Below are 22,620 nucleotides of genomic sequence, written 5' to 3' on the forward strand. Positions count from 1 at the left end.
AGGATGTGGATTTTTAAAAAGTTAGGGAGCATTGTCTTTCACAGGAACTTCTTGAAGAGGCTGAGTGGCCACAAGGTGATTTGTGCTGGCACTGCTGAAATACTGCAGAACAGAACCTGTGGGCCCTGTAGTCTCAGAACAGTCTACCTGTGGGTGCCATGCAGGGGTGGCTTTATAGTGGAATGGAAACTAATTCAGACTATGGTGAGTCTGGGATAGACCTTAACCTGGAATACACCTCCAGCTGGAATACTCTGTATGCTTCTCATCATCCATGCTGGGGAAAATAGGGGAAATAAGGCAGATAAAGAAAGTTACTAAAAAGATTAAACTCCTCCCACATGAGCAGGGACTGCAAGGAACACAAAGTCAGTTTACAGAGGAGATACATGGGGAAGGGATATTAAATAGATAAAACTGTAACTTTTTAAGGAGACATACATATTTCAAAGTTTAGACCAATGTCTAACTGACAAAGATAAGAAGGAAATTCCTTTTTGAAGAGGTTATTCCACAACATGTCCAACATAAAGATTATTTAATTTAAGGATCTGTCAGAGATGCCAGAGATGCCAGATGTCAAAATGCACAGCATTTTCCAGCCCCAGTATCTAATCTAATCCATCCTATTTTTATAAACAAGCAATGTGGGGATCAATCAGCCTATCAGCCTGTATGCCACTGTCTGACCACTGTGGCAGTGACCACTCAGACCTTAGCACTGCCACCAGCCCAGCTGCTTTCCCTCAGTGACTTAGGGGCAATTTAGCATCCTCTCACTCCTACTGCATGTGTGATTTTTTTTTTCCTCAGCCCAATTCTGGAAAATGACTGGAAGTTTTTTTTGTTTGTGTTTTTTTTTTTTTTTTTTTTAATGAGAATAAGACTAGAAATTAGTTAGGGATTCATGAAGGAAGCAGTTAAATCAGAACTCAGTTGTGGCCAGGGGGGCGGTATGACATGTAGCCAGAGGTGGCCAAATGGCAGCTACATCTTCTATTGTATCACCACCACTGTCTCCTGCAGGGCAAAGCTCGCTCTTGCTGCAGATAGGTATTGGTACTGTGGCTTACAGGAGTTTGAATGTGCAAGTCCTAGGTCACATCCTGCAGAGAATGGTTTTCAGAATTGGCCATCAGGATTGCATACTAATACTGAAGACCCAGGAAAAAGGGAAGCAGATTCATGAGGATTTGGGTGATTAAAGTGAATGGGTAACAGAGGAAATGCACTGTTTCATATAGCAAATATTGGATGGCAAGTGTCCGAGCAAGCACTTGGTCTGAGGAATCCCAGGTAGGCAGAGACATAGCACAGGTCTCTCAGCCTCAGTGGGTGGGAGGGGACCATTAACCCTGTCAGCCTGCACTGAGAGACAATGCCAGAGAGAATTTTATGTGCAGGACCTCAATGTGGCTTTATATCTGCCAGGCATGTCCCATGTGCATGTTGTTGTGCTAGTCAGCCCTGAAGAGATTGCAGTAAGGAGGTGAACTGGAATGGCTAACATCCTGGTTAGACTTAGAATATGGATTAATTTCAGGCACATAAAACTGTGCTTGGTCATGCAACAGAGATGTTTAGGTCTATTGTATCATAGACTTTCTTGGCCAAGAATGTCTCAGAGTGGTTACTATGAGCTCATCACTACTAACAGTGGCATCAGGAGGGTGCAGAGGGCAAGCAAAGGACTACAATTGCTGGGGTCCTACATAAGCTCTCAGTGCATTTGGATAGGGCATATTAAATATCAAAGATCCTCAGGAGCCTTGTCCATGCTGTGGCTGTTGTTGCTGTGCCCACAGACAGGGCTGTAACAGATTTCAGAGAGAAACCTGGCAAGAGGGACCAGTACTGGCTCTGCCTCCCCTGCCCAGTTTAGGAAGACACGGGCTTCCCCCGGGCAGTGTCCACTCCTGCTGTGAGAGAACCACCAGACAATCCAGAACAGGGATGAAGGAACAAGGGTGGTTGTGGAGCTGTTTTGTGGTGTCGTGGCCTAGACCTAAATCTGGCTGATGAGCTGCACAGTTCATCCATGTAGAGAAGGCAGAGGAATGCATGCTGGCAGGCAAAAAGCAAAGACTTTCCTGAGGACTGAGAGCAACTCCTTTGCAGTCAAATTTCTGTGCTGGTGCAGCTCTGTTTCACTCGAGTTCTCTCTGTTCCTGATAACTTTCTAGCCCTGTGTTGTGTTGCAGGGGCTGTGTTTCCCCATCCATGAGCCTTCACCTTCCACACACTTTATTTTGGACAAAAATATGCAAATCATCCCTTTCATCTGAAGAGAAAGCCATCTGCCAAGCAGCAAGGTACTGACAGCTTTTTATGTTCTGTGCAGTGGAACTTTTGCTTTTTTTTCTCAACAGCTCCTGTCTCCATTGCAAATGCTACCATTCACATTTGATTAATCTGACTTTGTCAGCACATGTTTCCACCACAGTGGCAAGACTGACCAGCCCTGGTAGGGCCAGACGTGTTTATCTGCATCATTCAGTAAACAGCCTGTTGTAGGTGACTTTTTTGTTCACTTTTACCTACTGAAGCCACAAATTCTCGATTAATTGTTACGTCTTTTCTAGCCAAAATGAAACACTCTGAGAAGTAAACATATTTGGTGTTTACATGAGGCAAAACCCAGCTTGGGAAAAGAACAGCTCAAGCACAGGCGGCTGCAAAAGCAAGGAAAATTCCCCTGTGAGACAAGAGTTCCCAAGTCAAGGAAGAATGATGCAAGTTTGTCCCTTTAATCATGTGCGTAAGCACTGTCCCAGGCAAGGATTGCTTCCCTGGAACTAGCTCTTCAATAGTTAAGCTAAATAAGTCCCAGTTAGGACTAGCTTGCATTATTATAATAATGGAGGCTCACCTGCTTCCAGAACCTGCAGTGGGGAAGCAGGGAAGGAAAAAAAAATTGTAGGCTGATGGGCTCTCCTTCCCACTTCTCAACCTTCTTCAGCACAGTCTTGAATCTGCACTGCAAACATGCTGCAAGTGCTGGTCTTTTACAGACCGGCAGGTGTTGGATCCCTGCTCCCATCCTGTGGAGGCTGTCTAGAACAGAAAGGGCCAATACTCAAGGCTGAGGCAAATAGATGTCTATGTTGCAATGAGATCTCCAGCTCTGCCCACCAGAAATGGAAGGGAAATGAAAAAGGATAAACGGTGGAAGACAGAGCAGGGAGAGCTCTCCCAATGCCCTGCAAAGAAGAGGAAATGGTACTTTCCCACCTTCCCCAGGGTAGGGAAAGGCTGCAGGAGGAACCATGTGCTGGACTGAACCTTGCTCAACCAGGTCATCAGCCTCTTCTGAAATCCCTCCTGTTTGTCCTCTTCCCTTCCCTCAGGATGAAGCAGTTCTGAGAAAGCTGCAATGCCCTGAAGGCAACTTGTCTGATGTGCTAGAGAGATATATTGTTTTTCAACCCCACTGGGATACCAGCAGCTTAAGGCAATATAAAAATCTGTCCTATCTGATGCAGGAAGGAATGCATATGGAAAAAAATATATCTTGGCTGACATTTCTCCTTTCCCCCCAAGATGAGGTGCCAAGATTAAGGAAATATTGGGGTTGTATGCAAAAGTGTATAAAAAGTATTCTGCCTCTGTGAAAACAAAACAAACAAACAGAAGAAAAACAGCATGAGAAGATTAGTAATGAAGATACATGTGCAGCATACTGCCAAGCCAAGATGTTACCTATTTCTGTAGGACAACTTGGGCAGGTTTATCCTATATTGAAGACAGCATTTCTGATCCCACATTCGTGCTCAGTCCCAGACCTCTCCAACTGAATTATCTTTCTCTTGCTGAGGTACAGATGAAGAGAACAAGGCTGGAAGTGCTGATTGCTTGTAGATGACGAATAGTGTGAATCCTCAGTTGTGTAAAGAAATTAAATTGCTGAATGCTGAAAAGAAACGACTGACAAGTCAGGGAAAGGAAAACAAGATAGGATAGGTGGTGCCTCTGTGGTGTTAGGTGGGTCAGAGGTGGCACTGTCACTTTGTTGGGTAGTGATGCGCAGCCCGGTGGTTATAATAACTGCTCTTAGGATGTTGCCTTTCCAAATGAAAAGGAGCCTTTCTGTGCTGAAATGCTTTAGGAGCAACAGCCCTGGAGCATCCACTATCTATGGAAGGTCCAGCATGGTCCTCCAGTTGTGCAAAGCTTTGCTTCCCCAGAAGAGTTTGGCTGATGCGGGTGGGAAGAGGCCAATTTAGAGAGAAAGAAGAAAGAAACAAACACAAATTAGTTATCAGGAAGGACCCAGTCTGTCACCTGCTCTGTGATCCCCATCTGACATCAAGGAGTTAGAACACTGGGCACCATGAGTGTACCTGTGCTTCAGGCAATGTCCCTCCCTGATGTCCCACTGATGATAAGAAAACAAAACAGCTGGGAAGAGGAGCCGTGGCTGACAGCCCTTGGCCCTTGTGTAAGGGAGACACAGCGTTGTGTGGGCATGAGGAGTCCAGACGGGGGGAGGGATGAGATGAGAAGTTTCTTGCCTCCCACGGGACAGTGGAGTGACCCTGCAGCCCTCCCTGCCCCCGTGACTTTGCTACCCTGGGTGAGGCGGATTTGATGGTAGGGAGCACTGGATACTCTCTCTGATCCTTTGCCTCCTTCTTCTCAGGCTCAAGACTGAGGATCGAAGGCTCCGCACAAATGGGGCTAGCTCGGGCACGGCTGCGGCGGCACCGGGCCGCGTCTCCGGGGCTGCCCGGGACGGTGTCCTGGCGTGCGCCGGAGGACGACAGCGACGCGAAGGGAAGCAGACACTCTCTGGAGGGACACGGGAAAGACGCGCACCCGATCGGGGGGTACGAGGTACCGGGGCGCCGTGGTGCGGAGGGGTCGGGAGCGTGCGGGAGCGTGCCGGGGATGCCGGCTGCAAGGGCAGAAGGTTGCTGAGGGGCGGCGGGTGCGGAGTCCCAGGGTGCACGATGCGGAGATGCCGGGCCGTAAGGTGTGGGATGCCGAGGTGCGGGATGTCGGGGTGCCCCGGCTGGTCCCACCCCTGCGCGGCGCTCCCCGCCCCGCGGCCCCGCTCCCCCGCCCTCCCTGACGTGTGGCGCTGGCAGCCCGGCCGGTTCCGCATTCCCGACCCCTCCCCGCAGCCCAGGGGCCGCTATATAACCGGGGCTGATGCAACCCACCCCGCCGCCTGCCACAGCCTGCGGGAGGCGCGCACCGGGGCGGCGAGCGGTGGCGGGCCGAGGCGCCCCGGCGGCGGCCGGCACCGACATCGGCACCCGGCGGGGCCCGGGGGTCGGGGCAGCGGCGGAGGCGGCGGGGCTGAGCCTGCAGCCCGCGCCCGGCCCCTACGGCCGGGCCCCGCGGGCACCCCGGCATCCCGGTCCCCCTGCACGGTGGGTGTGGGTGCGGGCGGGGGACGTGCCGGGCGGGCCGGGACTGCGGCAGGGGGCGGGCGGCGGCGCGGGGCTCCGCGGGGGTGGCGGACAGCGGCGACGGGGGCTGGGCTGGGGGGCGCCCGGAGGAGCATCCCGTCTCCGCGGCAGCGGGCAGGGTGCCGCTGTCCGGGCGGTCGGGCGCTTCGCGGAGATGCGGGGAGACCCTCCACCGGGGCGGGCACAGCCGCATGGGCGGCCCGGAGCAGGGCTGCTACCCCCGCAGCCGGCGACGCGCGGGGGCCGAGGCTGCCTCTGGGGGTGCCTGGCTCCGGGCTGCTGCTGCACTGAGGAGCTGCGGGGCGGCGGGGGCGGCCTCCCCCCGCTTTCGGGCGCTCGCTGCCTCCGCTTCACCTGCCGGCCGGGCGCGCAGGTGAGGGGCGCGGACTCCCTGCGGCTGCCGGGCCGGGCCGGGCGGGCTGGTTGTCGCCAGCCGTGTCTCCAGCCCGGGAGGCCCGGGGAAGGAAAGGGGCCCTGGATGTGCCCCCACCGCGCGGTCCCAAGTCCGCTTTAGCAGTCAGGCATGGAGTTGAATGGAAGTTGCATTCTTTTGCACGCTCTGCTCCAGGAGGCACTTTTCTTTTTTTTTTCCATGGAAGGGAAATAGGTTTGAGAGCAAACTGGGGGAAAGGGAGAAATACCAGGGGAGCAAGAGCCACATTATGTTTCCATTTTCCTTTAACGAAGGCCCTGTGGAGGTGTATTTGAAAACACAGGGTCTCCTATGCCTTCAAGGAGGGTGAGAACGCTGTGCTGGCTGGTTCCAGGGCCATATGCAGCGTATGGTGGCCAATGAAACGGGGCCTGGCTCGTTCTCTTGCTTGTCTTGGCAGCCTGCTCCATGGCTTGCATTACCAGCCCTGGAACACAACCACTGCCAAACTGTGAGTGTGTGTGTGTGTGTGTGTGTGTGTGCGCGCGCGCTTGGACTCCAAGAGCTCAGCAGAAGCAAATGCTTCTGCAGCTCAGACCAGGATTTTTTAGCTAGTTTTGAGAAAACTTGCATTAAAAACTCTGTCTGGAGGCTCTTGACAGAGTCCGCCCTGGGAATTTGTTGGTAAAAGCTTGTGTGGGTGCATCTGTGAATGTCAGTCTTCAGAGTTCAGATTCTTAGTGTGAATCCTAGTGATTTAAAAATGCAAGAACCTGCCCATCTAAGGGGATGTGTGTGTGGGTGCAGGAGCTGCACCCACACCATTACGAGGTCATGGCAGCAATTGGTTGCTCCTGGTGTCTGGGGAATTAACAAAATCTGCTGAGTTCGTGTGCGGGTTATTGCCTCTGCTTCCTCACAGACCTATGGATGCTTTCCCTGCATCTTCACAGTTGAGTATTTCCCTCCTTACAGGATGCAAAGGTCTCTGTGCTACATTCCTTGCCAAGGAAGAGTAAATACTCCCTCAGACCTCTTGCCTCCTCCTCTCATCCCTCTGAGCAGTATGTCCAACTGCTCAAGCAGCACTGAGCATCTGCTCTGTGGTCTCCTTCCCTAGCATTTGCTACTTCAGCTGCATTGCCTGGGCCAGGTACTTGGCAGCATGCAATGTCTTGAACGTGAAGCTGTAAGAGGCTCTTTTCACTGCAGTGGCTGTTTGTAGTGGGCCTGGCCCCAAGAGCAAGGGAGGCAGAGCTGTGGTGAGGCATGGGACCCCTTGCCAGCGTGTGTGTGTCCTGCAGTGCCAGTGCAGCAAGGAGGGGGCACTACAAATCTGATGCCATCTATCTTTGGCTGCATTTCTCAGTTGCTTGGACTGTCCAGAGTATCAATCCAAACACTGCAGGCTATTTTAACATGCAGCCGGGGAGCTGAAGGCACACTGGGGCCTCTCAGCTGAGCAGTGCTGTTGCAAACTAGCCAGAGCTGGCTGTTATATGGATTAGAGGTGTTTGTGGATGACCCTGGTATTCAGGGCATAATTTTGAGGAGTTTGTAGGGGGGTAGGGGCTGTCATCTCTGAGGCCATCCTTAGCCCCTGAGGGCAGAGCTTTGTGCTGGAGCAGGATTGTCTTCTTGAAGAAGATTCTAGCCCTGACCACATGTGGTTATGGAAGGGCCTGGGTAGTTTCAACAAGTCAGTTGTTAGGCTGCAGCTCAGACACTGGTATTCTCACACCAGGATATTTCTTCCTTCTCAAATCCCTTGGAGCTACTTCAGGTACAAATAGGATAGGTTTTACCTTCCTGCTCTGTACTGCCGTCCTGGTGGACAGCACTCAGTGGGTGGTACAACCTCAAATAATTATTTGCAATCTTAGTAATAATGTGTGATAATTAGTGGCATTTTTTTTGCAGTTATTGCAATTAACTATTGCAGTGGGAGAGCCTTGCTGTGGTAAGTGCTGTACAAAACCCTGCTGTCACAGGTTGCTTGGGAGTCAATCGCTGCATTGCAGTGGTGGGAGCAGCTAAACTACAGCTTTTTGCTGCCCTGTGAAGATACGGGAGAAAATGCTCAGGGAGGAAGGGCTGTGAGCTGGCTGCTTTGCTAATGGCAAATGGAGATTATTTCTAAAACTGAGCACTGGAGAAACAGTATTCCCCATCTCTCCATAAAAGGGACAAGCAGTTGAAGCATTAGACAGGCAGTTGTGGAGGCCTAATGGTGAGACTCCGTTGAACAAGGGGCTGAAAAATGGCATTTCTACCAAGGAGATGCTGTCTGCTCTGGGCTGCCCTGTTTGCACAGTGTAGGAAGCTTTGAGCTTCCCTGATGGAGAAGAAGAGGGAAGGCAGCAGGGCTCTTGGCATTCCTTTTTTTAGAAAGCTTTTCATAGCCCTCTGTCTGCCAATGACTCTGATGTTCCTCCTGCCAGCTAGATGTGTAGGACTGAGCCAGAATGTTCCCACTCATGAAGTAGGTTTAGAATTCCACCTCCTGAGGAACAGTTCTTCATAGCTGCTTCCTCTGTTCAGCACTGTGGCCCCCCCACTCACTCTGTGAACTGGGGGTGAGAGGTTACATGTATGGGTGTTCACATACCCTGCAACTCTTCTCCCACCACGTGGGGTTGCCTATGGGTGGAAAGGTACAGCAGGAATGGCAGCTTGGAGTGTCTGTGGAAAGGGCACAAATGTGTCTTTGGACCCGCAAACCTAGAACCTGGTTATAGGAGCTGTCTCTCCCACCTGGGATGGTAAAGAAGTGTGGAGGGACTACAGTGAGTAGTGAGGTATTACAGTGTCCTGCATTCTGAGGTAGTGTGCTCCACATCAGTACACTTGATAGGCCATGTTGTGACCATGCCTTTAGCTGGCCTTTAAACAAGGGGAAATTTCTGTGATGCCATAAAATAGTAAGTAAGAAAAAAAAATTAATTATTTCGGTAAAGAGAGAGCATGCACATTTTTATCCCAGTTGGTGTCACTTCAGCATTTCAGTATGTTATAGGTGGTGGGTTCCTTGTCATCAACAGATTCAGTAACTGAATGAATGAATACACCGTGGCTGTTAAAGTCCATGTTTACCAGAGCTGCTGCACGGACATCTGAAAATACAGGTTACTCTCAAAGAGCTTGTCTGCTGCTGTGTTCTGATGTTTGGCAAATAACTTTGACACTGATCACTGTGGTGTTTGGCACTGGCCCTGCAAATTACTGCTTTAAACAGTGCAGTGCAGAAGCAGCTAGCCAGAAGGTATGACTATAAGATACTACTCAAAATTAAATACATTCAGAGCAGATAGAATTGTGTGGCAATGGGAGAGTATCGTGTTTTGGACAGCAGAAGAAAGCTCTAATTGCATGACAAGGTACTTGTGGCACTGGGAATATGGGGTAGTGTCTTTTTGCCTTCATCTGATGCCACTGGGGCCTGAAACTCAAAGTGGAAGTGGAAGAAGGTCTGTAGGCTTCAGATCATCAGCACTCTGCAGTCTTCTCAGAAGAGTCCTGATGGAAAAAAACAAGTGGCTCAGAGCTTCAGAGAAGGAGTGATAGCCAACTGCCCTGACTTTGTTTAGGAAGTTACATTCTTGGGGCATGAGAAGTTGGGTATGTCAGGAAAGGGCTTTCATATAAATCATCCTTCTGCTCACAGAAGGAACTAGATAGATTCAGTATCTGCCATGCAGACTGAGGTAGCTTGATAGCCAGGAGCTAAAAGAAAGTTTAAAAATGGCAATGAAACCAGAGTAGAATCTAAGGAACTAGAAGTTGGTAACGTTGCTTCTGATCTCCAAAGCAGAATTATTATTCCCTGTTGGCCAGCAGCAGATGAAAGGCCAGTTACTGTGACTTGGGTGCTCCAGTACAGTACATGCAAACGTCAATATTGTGCTAGGTGCTAACACAGTGATGAAGAGATCCAAGAATGCTTGTATGGTGGCTTAGAGACTTCAGCAGTGCTCTGATGCATGGCAGCTGACAAGTAATGGCAGGCACCCAGGCTGAGCCTGGTGAGAGAATACCAGGCAAGTATGGCCTTTATTCTTCAGTCAGTATGGAGAAGGGTTGGTAGGACAGACTATGCTTTAGTGCAGTACTTAACATGGGCAAAGGAGAAACATGCTGGTAGGTACAGAGTGTCAGAATCTGCTGGCTGGCAATATTAGATGCTAGACTGGCTCTCTGAGCATCAGAAGGCTACTTGGATCAACCATTATAGATGTCAGCACATGTAAAATAGCTTATGTTGTAAGAAACTGATTGTATTACAGACAGCAAAATTGAAAATAAGGTTGCAAATAGCCCTTACTCTCACCAAGGAAGCTGACACCAGAGATAAGGCAGTAATGGCAAGTTAAATTGAAGTATGACTGTCAGAACCTGCTTTGGGATGTCATGGTCATCTCTGCAGAATGATGCTCTTGATGTAACAGTAGCAATCTCATTTGGTTTATAAAGAAACAAACAGTGCTTCTGGATAAGTGGGGATGCATAGGATGGTGGATACAAACTGAGGCAGTCTATATGCAGGTAATTTAATGTATGATTTCAGCACAGATAGGCACTCCTGTGCCAGTTTTCATCTGTGGGTAAGAATAGCAGTATAGAGGTGGCAGGAAGGGTGTGAATACAGGCTAGCAACTGGAGTACAAGCCCCCAGGGATACTGGGTTATATGAATTATGCCTACACACATTAGATTTATGCTGTAACTGCTGTGCAAACACTGTCTTCTTAAAAAAAACCAAACGTAAATCCAAGCAGAGAGTCCCCTGAAAAAGCAGCAACTAAATCAGTATAGGAAGAGAAAAAAAACCAACCCACTAAAACTAACAAACAAAAAAAACAAACCCAAAAGCCCAAGAGCATGAAGATTAGAACTGTAAGCGAAAGAATAGAAGGGTATGTGGGGACAGTGTCACTGAGGAAGCTGAGCAAATGTATGGGACAGAAACAACTTGGTAAAGCTTCTTCCTTCTAGGTTGTGGTTTCCAGAAGATAACAGATTCTGGCAATAGGAGAAAAACTAAGAGTAATGGGTGCTGCCTTTGAGAAATATTAAATCAACCAGTGTCACAGACTGCTGACCATAAGGACAGACTTGGGGAACAAAGCACAGAAACACTTGAAACTGGTGGGAAAGACGCATCAAAACCAAGGTGAGGAAAGAAAGCTGTACTACTGTCAACTTTTTTGAGTATGGGACTGCTGATAAAATAAATGAGTTGATTGAAGCCACAGGAAGAACAGTGCCAAAGCAAGGATGCAAAAGTTGCTGCAATTATCAGGAGGGTTTACAGACATTTCGGCAAGAGGTCGTCTCGTGTTACAGCATTTTAACCAGAATAAGGGAGTGTAGAGGCAAAGCTAAGGAAATCAAAACAGAAATTTGACCTGTGAAATCGTGTGTTGACCAGATTTTTGCTGCAAAGATAGTTGCTGAACAGAGCAATGAATGGCATAAGCATCTCATCATAGAACTGAAGTTGTAAGGCGGCCTTCTCTGTCTCCTAATTCACTCTGGAGCATCTTGATGTTATGGCACAAAATGATGAATAGTATCGCTGCAGAAGGTGGAGTTATGGTCAATGTAAACTCAAGAAGCTGGTGTCATGATGATCCAATGATCATATGCGAGACTGTACATTCTCGTTCCTGTTACTGTTGGCTTCATTACGTGGAAAAGCATAGGTGAAACTTGCATTTACAAAGAAATTGTGTGGTTCAAGTGTAGGACGCTAGAAAACCAGGTTTTACGGAAGACACATTTCCAAGCTTGTGTGAGAAGATGTTGAAAGACCACCTGGCTTTGAGGGGAAAAGGCTGTGTTATTTAATCAGTTCTGAAAAGAAAAAGAATCTAGTAAGAATCCCAACTGTTTGAAAGAAATACAGAGGTGAGTTGGTTTATGTGCCTTAGAAATAGCAAATGCTGCAAGGGGATATTCTGAAAGCATTAAGAATTGGCAAGGCACCAGCTGTATTCACCCCATCCAGCAAGATATGGCTGTTGAAGAGCTGCAACTTGAAGGTCACGCTCAGATCCTGAACTTTAAAGTTCTGCCCTACTGTGTGAACGTGGTACAAATACACTGGAGCTGTAGGTAAGCATGTCCATGTCTGCCAGGGTAATGGCTTTGGGAGGAAGACTGAAGTATTAAATAGAATTCCATACTATGGATTTTTTTACATTATCGAAGTACTGTTTACCTCTGGCACTCACAAGAAAAGAATGGGAAAGTATCTGGGACTTGGGATGAAAAGAAAGTTGTGCTTAATTTATGAAGAAGCAAAGGAGTGGAACAAACTTGGAGTTTGTTCAAGTTTGAGTCCCTCCAGTCAGCAGGAGTGGCAGTGCCTGGGGCTGAGTACCCTCAAGAACTGGGGAAATGATCTGATACTGCACCCCTGCTCTGCAGAGAGGGATGACACCTCTCCTTATTCCTTTTTATTTCCATGGTTATAGCCCTGCTGGGAATGGTGTTACATTCCTCTCCAAGGCTTAATTCAGCTTGAGTCTTGGCAGTTCTCAGTGTGCTCCTGAGCTTTCTGACCCCTGAGCAAACTCTCAATTGCAGAACACACTTTTCTCCCTTTCCACCTAGTTCTCAGCAGGCTTATGGTTTTCCAGAAGGCTTCTGGCATTTTGGTTTGATCAGCTTAAAAAATAGTTTACACTGATGTGGTCATTGGCGGTGCACTCCCTGGATCCAGGATAAATTTTTAGAGCGTATTGGATACTGGGCCAGCCCCTTCAATCTGACCTGTGTTGTGTGTTACACTGGTACAGAGGCTATTTCAAGGTGTATTAAGCTACCAGAGCAAAGATGTAGAAGGAGATGTGCTGGAGAAAACAGTATTTTCTCAAATCTGTAGCCACTTGTTCCCAGGGACCTGTGCCAGGCTCAGGACTGCATGGGGAGGGTGCTGAGTAGTCAGGCTGTCCCACAGTCTAAAGAATGGATTTCTCCTTGCTCCTTATTTCATAAATTTCAGTGACCCTATGTTCAGTCTGCCCTGACACCTGGACTGTCTAGCCTGGGTGCTGTCAACTGCTTGTCATGTTGAAATGATGAAATAAAGCACAGCATTGCCAGACAGTCAAGGGAGGGGGCTGTCTTGTCCTGCTCTGTTCCACAAGTGTGGCCTCACCTTGAATGCTGTGAGCAGTTTTGGGCACTACAATGGACTAAAGAGCTTAAGCCATTAGAGAACATCCAAAGGAGGATCATGAGAATGGTGAAGGGCCTGGAGGGGAAACTGTGTGAGGAGTGGGTGAGGTCTCTTGGTCTGTTCAGCCTGGAGAAGAGGAGACTGGGGGAAGACCTCACTGCAGTCTACAACTTTCTTGTGAGGAGAAGAGAAGGGGCAAGCACTCTTGTGACCAGTGACGGGATGCAAGGAAATGGCATGAAGCTGAGGCAGGGGAGGTTTAAGTTGGATATCAGAAGAAGGTTTTTCATCCAGAGGGTGGTTGGACACTGGAACAGGCTCCCTAAGGAAGTGGTCACAGAACCAAGCCTCACAGAGTTCAGTGTCTGGGCAACAGTCTAAGGCATATGGTTTGACTCTTGGGCTGTCCTATGCTGGGTGAGGAGCTGGACTTGATGATCTTCATGGGTCCGTCCAACTCAGCATATTCTATAAATAAATTAAAACCAAGTTCTCTGAGCCTGGAATGGATTTTGGCATCTAGTTCAAGTGAATTCTCATCCTGAAGCCTGTGAAAGTGTGGGTCAGGGCCCCAAATCAGTCTGTGAGAGACTTCAAGTGGATGTTCATATACTTCTGCTACCGATTATTTTTCTCTTATATTTTTTAAGTTGTGATGTCAGCTATTCAAACTGGGGATGGACATCTGAGGGATTGCTGGTGAGGGGTATGCAGCAGCTGGCCTGGGCTGTGCTACTGTTGGCAAGTGTCTTCCCCAGTCCCACAGCATGTCACTTTGGTGGCAGTGTCAGGAAAATGGCCAGCTCTGCAGTGTATACAGCTATCCCAAAAAGGTAGACTCAATTTAACTCCATACAGCTCTGTCTTGTGGCAGAGGGTCCTGGGAAGAACCTCTAGATTCACCTCCCCCTTGTCATGCCACCTCATTAACCCAGTGCCTTCCTGCTGGAGAAGGATGATCTCTGAGGAAGGTATTAGGGATTTAACCACACTCCCTAAATAACTCGTGTTTTCCTGTCTGGAGTGCAGCCTAAGGGTGTAATGGTGCTTGTTTCTGGAGGGATGAAGCATCTTAGCCATGTGTAGACCTGAAGGGAAGGGGGAGGGAGGTAGTGTGCATCTTCAGAGTCCAGCTGTATTGGGCATCTCTGGACATCTTAGAAAATGTTGGTGCAGATTGCAGTACAAGATTCCATTGCAAATGTGGAATTAGAGTTTTCTAGTTTAGAGATCTGTGTGGAAGAATGAATACTTTGCATTAGTTTAGGTCCTTGCAATCTCAAGGAGTTGACCTGCAGTCTTTTCTGAGGTAAAATATCATTACCAAGTTATTTTCTCTTTCTTTTATGTCACCAAATGGAAAGGAGTCCATTTCATCAGATAGTATCACTTCTCTCTTGAGAAGTTACTTGTCTGTCTTTCCTGTCTTCTCTTCAGGCTTTAATAACCTTATGCAGATCACCTTCTCCCTGCCCAGCTTCCTCACCCCACATCAGTGCTCCCAGCACTGCTTGCCACCTCTTTATGGTTTCTGTATTGCTGCATCTGCTTTCCCTGCTCTTTCTCAAGTCTTCTTGGTCACAGCTGAGCAAACCCTGCCATGGGACATCTCATGCTGACACCTTTACCCCTTCATTGGCAGATGACACTGTACGACAGCTCATTGCAGCTTGTAGGCACTCTGCTGCAAACCATTCAGTCTGTCACATCCATACAGCTTGCACAGCACCCGTGCTGGATGCTGTGGAGCTTGCATTAGCCTTGCTGCCCTTGACTAGCCTCTGCTTATTTTTCCTTCCCTTCTGCTACTTATCTCTGGTTTCTTCACATTAACAAATATATTAAATAATCTCTTGGGTAAAGAGATGTGGCAGCACCAAGAAATCCTTAACTTCTCTGTTTGTCATGATTAACCCTGTTGCCTGCTCCCACTGACTCCACCAGAGCAGAGCAGCTAGACCACGCAATCTCCAGAGATCCCTCCCAGTCTCAAGAGTTCTGTGATTGTGATCCAGCAGTTCTACCTCACATGCAGCTTTACTCAAGTTTTCAGCCTGGTACTGACATAGATTTGTCACCCTGGGATGGCAAGTGTTGAGCAGCTGTGGCAGCTGGCTTGGCTATGTGTGTGTGAGTGATTGTACTCCCTGGGCCAAAAGTCTGTACTGCCTGTTACCTGGTCCCTCAGCAGATGAGAGTGGATGCTTTGGAAAGAGCAGGGCACGTGCATGTTATCCCTCATTTAATGCTCCTCCTTTCTCTGACACTTGGTGCTGCGAGAGCCTCCATGAGTTTCCCCGTTTGTTGAATCCTGCCTTGTGACTGGCTATAGTGGTTGCAGAAAGCTGCACAGTGAGATTTTAGGTCCATTCCTTTAGTCTGTTTCTCTCTTGACATTGCTGGTCCTTATCCCTGCTGTTGGTGCATCTTACACAGGGGCAGAATGGGGTGGATGCCTGGTGGCTCCTACGGTGTGCTGGGACTTCTGTGGATAGGCAGAGCAAGGAGAGCAGTGAGCACACACTGGGACATGTGATTGAGTTGTAGAAGAGGGGAAATGGCTGCTGTGCGGACAGAAGTTGACTCTGAATATTGTAAATAGGTAACTTGTGAGTGTCCCAGGCCAGTTACACAGCTGGGATGCACCCACATTGCAGCCAGCAACCATCCACTCCCATGGCTTTTGGACTAATGTACCAGCTCCGGCTCTATGGACTCAGCATTTTAGGTTTAATTTTATTATCTCTTTGCTACTTGTTCTTCATGCTTATTGATAACTCCCCTTCTCCTCCCTGTAAGTGACTTGCTGAAGTTTGCCCTGACCCTATTCTCACTTTTTTTCTTTCATTATAGAAGAGGACTTTTGAACCTTGCACTATTTCCCTTCCCCTCCAGGCTTTGTTTCCTGATGTTTGTGCTGAGAGATGTTTGTACAGTGGTGGGTTTTTTCTTGCTGTTTTATCCGTGATCTGTGTGCTGTGTCCCAGCCCTGTCCAGTGGCTGAGCCTGCCCGGAAGAAATCCAGCCTAGGGCATATGATGGTCCTCTCCGTACCATTTTCTTCTTGTACTAATAATCCACACATTAATTAATCAACACTCAGTTAAAAGCGTACCTTGATCTGCTGTATTCCAGAGAAAGGTGTCCATGGGATCACATTACTATCATTGCAGCTAGCTCCTGTTCTTCTGGTGCTTTGCCTCTTAGGTCTCTTCCCTCCCTGATCTACACCTCAGTAGCCTATTCTTCCTGGCAGGATTCATATATTTTGGTTTCTGTCATATATTCTGCTTATTCTCTACCTTTGCCCTTCCTGGGGGAGAACATCCGCCTTCCTTGATTCGTGCCCCTGTAGGTGATGAGTCTGTAGCATGACACTGTGCTGTGTCAAGAGGCCCTGTAGCTGGGTTGTAATGGGATGTCTCTGTCCCCCTCCAGCCTAGGAAGCTGTTTCCCCTGCTATGATGCCAGGGCAGATCCCCGACCCGTCTCTGACGGCTGGTGCGCTGCCTGGGCTCGGCCCCTTGACAGGACTGCCTGGCACAGCCCTGACCGCCGAGGAGTTGAAGTGCGCTGACATCCGCAACATCGGGGCCATGATCTCACCACTCCAGTTCCTGGAGGTGAAGCTTGGGAAGAGACCCCAGCCTGTCAAAAGTGAGGTGAGTGTTGGGGGCTGCTGGCTGCAAGTGTTGTCTGTACTTGCCTGGGTTTCCGTCCTGCCCGTGCTTGGCTGTCACAGCAGGGTTGCCAGAAGTGTGTTTTATAAGCTCCCTGTTTGGTAATGTGCATGCATATTGGCAGCTGCTCCACTAGCTGCCTCTTCTTCCTGCCTGATTTTCTGTCCCTGTCTGTCAGTGGTGACCTCAGCATCCCAGACCTGGCTGGTCCAATGCAGCAATTGGCAGCCATCTGAACTCAAACCCTGCATGTGGAGTGGGGTCTGCTGCAGCCAGCATTGTTCCTAGGTTTGGGGTATGCACCCAGAGCAGAAGTCACACAAGCTGTCAACCTTGTCAACAAGCCCTTGTTGCTTCTGGCATTGGTGTTGCCTGTCCAGCGGGGATGGGGTTATGGACAAGCGCTGTGGAGCAGTGACTCAGCCCATGCTGCAGGCACTGCTGGCTGGGGGCTGCCCCTGCCCCATTGCTTGGGGTGGTCCCTGGCTTCACCTTTAGTTTCCTGGTATAAGGAAGGTGGGCAATTTCTGCTTGGCACCGCAGGCTGCCATGCCAGAACCAGGCTGAAGGGACTAAGGAGATGCTTGGACAGTGTTTTCCTCATGTGGTTGTCCCATGTGTTGGTTGTCCAGTCTTTGACTCTGGCTGAGCTGGTGGTGAGTGTTTGTACTTCCTACTGCCTGCAGATGGAGCTGGGACCCCACCGTTTCAGAGGTCTCACTCTGAGGAGGATGCTGGGTGCTGTTAGAAGGTCCAATAAACAGCCTTCTGAACAGAGCATTTGCTCTGTGTGGGTTACCACAGATGAAGCCATATGAAGATGAGGTGATGTGTGCTCTCTGGAAGCATGAGCAAGGAGGTGCTAGATGATGTGAAAAGCTGCCTGTGATGAGCTGTGAGCTGAAGTGAGTAAGATAGGAGTTCCAGGGAGAAACCTGCTCTCCCAATGGTGCTGACGCTTGATTTAGCCCAATTTTTTGGCAGAAGCTCAACAGCAGACAGGCCCACCTGTGTGGAGTATCCCTGTTCTGTCCCCCCAGCTGTTTGAGGTGGATTCCTGTGGGTAGAACTGGTATGATGTAGTCCATCTGATCACCTTGCACAGGAGCTCTGTGCCCAAGAGAGTGTCCAGTCAACTTGTGCAGCCTGGAGGTGGCCTGAGAAGGACTGGGCAGCTCTGCAATGGGAAGAGCTGAGGCTGGCATACTGTGGGAGGTCATTGCAAGGCCCTGAGGGATGCTAATGGCTTTCATTCCTCTATGGGCAAAGCAGTCATGGATTTGCAGCTGAAGCCAAGTTCTCTTCCAAGTTCTTGGCCTGGGTATTAATGCAGCAAATGGTCTGCAGTGCCTGCTTTCCTTCATGGGTTGGGAAAGAAAGAGGGGTGACTCTGTTGCTTCCTGCCTTCCTGGGTCCTGCTCCTTTCCTGGGGCATCTTGGGCACCTCTGAGCTGGCCCTGCAATTGCTGCTTTTGCTTTTTGTAGGCATGGGTTTGTGATGTCACTGGCATCTGTGCGACAGGGACAGGGCAGTTGTGCCCCACAGCAGGTACTGAATTGCTGAGCATCCTCTGAGCCAGCTGTTGAGGCACCATGTGGAGGAAAGAATCCACTGACAGCCCTTGCACTGCTACCTTCCATGCAGCTGGTTCCCCCCCTGCATGGCTTGTGCAGCTGAGGAGTTGAAGACAGCAAATGGAGCTGCCCTTGGCAAGGCTTTGCAGCAAAAGCCTGAGGGAGCTGAAGCAGTAGCTGCTTATCCCATGAGTAGCCAAGAAGCTGCCCACGCATAGTTTTGCAATGCAGCCTGCAGCTGCTTTCCTCTTGCAGGGCGCTGGAGCTCAGGAATGTTGGGTGCCAGCGTGCCACGCCGTGGTGCCTGGAAGGACAGACTGCTTGCCATAAGCCTGGGCAAGGCATCTGTCTCTGCTCTGCTGGGGGCAACAGTACATCCTGTCATTGGGGTGTTTGTGCCTGGGGGCACACACGAAACCCACCCAGTGTGTGTTGGGTGCCAGCCTCTCTGCAGCGTGATGGACAGCCCCATGGAAAGCTGCTCTCCTCTTGGACAGGTGTAGACAGATGCTTCTGGGCTCCTCTACCACTGAATCCCACCTGGGGTGTTCCCTCTGGGACTGAGCCCTGCCTGTTGGGCAGATGATCACCTCAGTCTCTGAGGCTGCTGACTGAAGTGGTTCAGGAGGCATCCTTCAACCCACAGGGATCCCCTGGAGATCAACTGCTGGGACATGCTATTGGGTGATACATTATCACTGTCCCACCTGCCTCTGAATAACATCTTAACCCTGAGTGCCAGGGCCATGTCACCTTTTTGAACTGAAATCAAGCAGAAGCAGATGGGGAAAACTTTTCTTCTTGAAGAAGAAAACTTCTCTGCCCAGAGAATTTGTGGATTCCTCATACCTGGAAGTGTTCAAGACCAGGCTGGATGGGACTTTCAGCAACTGCTCTACTGGAAGGTGTCCCTGCCTGTGGCAGGAGGATTAGAACTAGGTGATCTTCTAGATCTCTTCCAAACCTTTCTATATTTCTGCGAAGCTACATAAGCTGTGGTCAAAAAGCAGAGCCAAGAGTTCAAGCTGCTTCTGTCTGTGTTGAGCTACCTTCCTTGGGCAGCTGTACTCCATCTAAAGGACAAAGACCTTTGCTGGGCCCTCTGTGGGGTGGAGGCAGGGTCAGAGACAGGCTATTTATTCTGTAATTCTAATTGAATGGACCACCAGGGCATGGAAATATCAGGCGGTTCCCAGGCCTGGTGCTGTTGCTGGTTGTTCTTCCAGTTGTTGTTATGCCCCAAGATGGACTTTTGAAGTCAAGTTTGGGGGTGTTTTTTGAGCTGTGAGCACATTACCTCTCTGCACCCTCCTAGTAATCCTTGAACTAAAAGGCCAAGAAGCTGTCTTACGGGTAGATGAGTAGTTGGTGAATATGCAGAGGGGAATTGCATCTACCCTGTTGTCTACCTCCTCTTAATTCTGTCAGGAAATTTTGTAAGACCTGGCAGCAGAATGGAGAGTTAGTGCCTTCCAGATTGCTTCTGCTAACCTGTCACATCTAAGTTACGTGGGTGCAGTGTGAGCTGTCCATTTCTGACTGAACTTGGGGCTATCAGTGCAGTTCCCGTCCCCGCTCTCCCAAGTGTAGTATACTGATGCCCTATGACGCTGCCTTGGCACAGGAATGGTGGCAGCCTAGTATTATGGAAATCTGTGTGTAGCTTGTGCTGGCTTTGCTTAGTATTTTAGCCCCAGCTAAAATAGCAATTTTGGTATAATGCTTGCAAAATAAGGTAGAAAAGATGCAAAACAGTTAGCGCTGTAAAGCTTGGACATTGCCTTCTATAGCATGCTATGTTCTGTGTATTGGATGTGCAGCTCACTTAAGCTAATCCTTCACCTTACCTTTACTGAGTCCACTTTTCACCCATTCCTTGTGCATCACACTGGGATGTTTTGATTAGTGGGTTTTGGACTTGGTGACTGTTAGCGGTGTGCACAGTCTACTGTGGATGATAGCACCTGCAGCCTTCATTACCGTCAGGCACCACTGGTGTGTCTACATGTGGGGTGATTTTGTGGCCACTGGGTAGCAGTCAATAGGAATTGGACAGTTCAGTCTGATGCCTCTAATTTCAGAGACCCAGGGATGAATGTGGATGAAGGCACTGGGGACCTTTTCTTCTCTATCCATGCTACAAAGTATAACCTGGTTTCACAGGGCTTCCCAGCACTCTGATTTTTCTTGAAGGAGCTAGTTTGGGTTCTTGGATGTAGGCATGCCATAGGCCATTTACACAGGCTTTGCAGCATATATCCATAAATAATTTGCTCATGGATTTCTGACCCATAGGGCCTATGGGCCTGGCCTGTGTGGTTAGAGTCAAAGAGCACAGAGAACTGAGTAATGGTGAAAAGGGCAGGTACTGCTGTGTCCTGCCTCCTTACAGGGGATGAAGGACCTGTCCCCGCCTTACTTTGGTGGCCCTGTGACTCAGACACTGCTGAAGCTCAGCAGACAGTCACAGGTATTGGAATGGGGCAGGCCCAGCTGGGATATCTTCTGGGATATTTTCTGCCTCTTGTCCTTGGCTGTGTGTGTGATGCTTTCAATGTCTGTTGTCATGGAGCTGAGCCTGTAGATGTCTGTGTGACAAACCACCCGTGTTTCTGGGAGGGGCTTTATTCTCTCTCTCTTCCCTCTCTCAGGGAAGGAGCAGCCCTGTGAGGGGTTGTCTGTCCCCAGCCAACCATGTCCTCAGCTGTGGGTACAGGTCCCCTCCCTGTGTTCCCACCAAGTAGAAGTAGGGGCTGTAGCAGCAGCACGCCTGGATCCAGTGAGGATTAAGTCATGTTGCTGGTGGCCTGTGACCATGTGGCTGCCACATTGCCCTGCCAGGGGTGGGGCTGCCATGTGCTCACCCCTACCTCCTACCCCAACCCACACTTGCTGGCTCTGATCTGGATTTCTCTGTCTTCTTGTAGCTGGATGAGGAAGAAGAGAGGAGGAAAAGGCGCCGAGAGAAAAACAAAGTAGCAGCAGCACGATGTCGCAACAAGAAGAAGGAGAGGACAGAGTTCCTGCAGCGGGTGGGTGCCCCAGTCTGTCCCAGGGCACAGCAGGGACCTCCCTAGAATAGTGCTCCAGCTGCAGGCAGCATTGCCTCCTGAACTGCCCCTCTGCCACCCCTTGCTCCAGTGCCTTTCTCTGGGAAAAACAGCCCCTGCTTTTTGTGAGGTGTGAAGGTGGTGGCCATGCGCAGGCAGAGCTTACCTGTGGTACCAGGGCTGGAGAGGGCTGGAGGTTGGCTCTGGGCTTGTGGGGAGAGAGGAATGATAATGTCTCTGCTTCAGTGCTGGAGCAGCAACACCCATATTAGTGTGGCACAGGACAGGGGCTGGCAGTGTGCTGGCCCCTTGACTGAAGTCCTAAAGATTTTCCCACTCAGAGGCCAGATGTCCACCCCACCTCTAACCCTAAGGCAGAAAAACTGTCACACCACTTTGCTGTTTTTCTGCAAACAGTGGTGAGACATGGGCAGATGACACAGCAGGAGACAAGGAGTCATTTCACAAGGACCTATCCTTACAGATGGGCTGGGTGAAAATTTAAACATGGGCTTGTTCCCAAATACCAGACCATGGAAAGCAGTCAGGCAGAGGTTTTGCTGGGGTGCAACAGAGACCTGCCCCAGGTAGTGGCTGAGTATTTGTGTGAGGGCACTAAGTAGCACAAGGCAGCAGGGCTGGGGATGAACTTCCTGGAGGGATGTGATGCCTTGGCAGGCCTTCAGTCTGCTCCCCTGCTGCAGGGGCTGAGGGATAGCACTGAGCAGAGGTGGCATGTTGGCCAAATTATGTGTTGTATCTTGTCCTGCTAGATAAAGTCACATGCGGTTGTGTTCCTGTCCTGCTAGGAGTCTGAGCGTCTAGAGCTCATGAATGCTGAGCTGAAGGCACAGATAGAAGAGCTGAAACAGGAGAGGCAGCAGCTCATCCTGATGCTGAACCGGCACCGTCCCACCTGCATCGTGCGGACAGACAGCATCAAGACGCCTGAGAGCGAAGCCAACCCACTGCTGGAGCAGCTAGAGAAGAAGTGAAGGTGGCACAGGGCCAGGAGGAGGAGACAGTGGCACAGGTTCTCCAGGGTCTCTAATGTATGTACTGTATGAAGAACTGCGCACCCAGGCCTGGTGCAGCCAGGACCCAGTGGGCTTCCTTGGGAACTATGGACCAAACATGGGAACAGAGAAGATCAGGAACCTGCCAACCATGTACTCTGAGGCTGAACCTGGGAGCAGGGCTGGTGGTGCCAGTGAGGGCAACCTCCCTGTGATACCTCATTACAGCCCTTCAGCCTGCTCTGAGCCCTGGGACCCACAAAGCCACAGCGTGTCCTGCAAGGACCACACAGCCTGTGGGTAGCAGGGGTTGCAGGCTGAGGTGTGGC

The 22,620-nt window shown here is 49.8% G+C and overlaps 1 protein-coding gene across 1 annotated transcript; it reads left to right on the forward strand.

Annotated features, from left to right (window-relative positions):
• Window positions 1-16,368: 16,368 nt before the first annotated feature.
• JDP2 (Jun dimerization protein 2) lies at window positions 16,369-22,270 on the forward strand. The gene is made up of 3 exons (XM_062495249.1): window positions 16,369-16,632; window positions 21,153-21,257; window positions 22,085-22,270. Exons 1-3 carry the CDS (start codon window positions 16,432-16,434, stop codon window positions 22,268-22,270), a joined length of 492 nt encoding a protein of 163 aa, XP_062351233.1. The 5' UTR covers window positions 16,369-16,431.
• Window positions 22,271-22,620: the final 350 nt, after the last annotated feature.

Source organism: Cinclus cinclus, chromosome 6 (assembly GCF_963662255.1).
Source record: "Cinclus cinclus chromosome 6, bCinCin1.1, whole genome shotgun sequence".
NCBI classification, from domain to species: domain Eukaryota; kingdom Metazoa; phylum Chordata; class Aves; order Passeriformes; family Cinclidae; genus Cinclus; species Cinclus cinclus.

Excerpts from the sequence above, each read along its gene's own strand:
- JDP2 (XM_062495249.1), top strand. The coding sequence starts at position 16,432 with ATGATGCCAGGGCAGATCCCCGACCCGTCTCTGACGGCTGGTGCGCTG. Across the intron at positions 16,633-21,152 it reads CCCAGCCTGTCAAAAGTGAG|CTGGATGAGGAAGAAGAGAG; the intron begins GTGAGTGTTGGG and ends GTCTTCTTGTAG. Across the intron at positions 21,258-22,084 it reads GGACAGAGTTCCTGCAGCGG|GAGTCTGAGCGTCTAGAGCT; the intron begins GTGGGTGCCCCA and ends CTGTCCTGCTAG.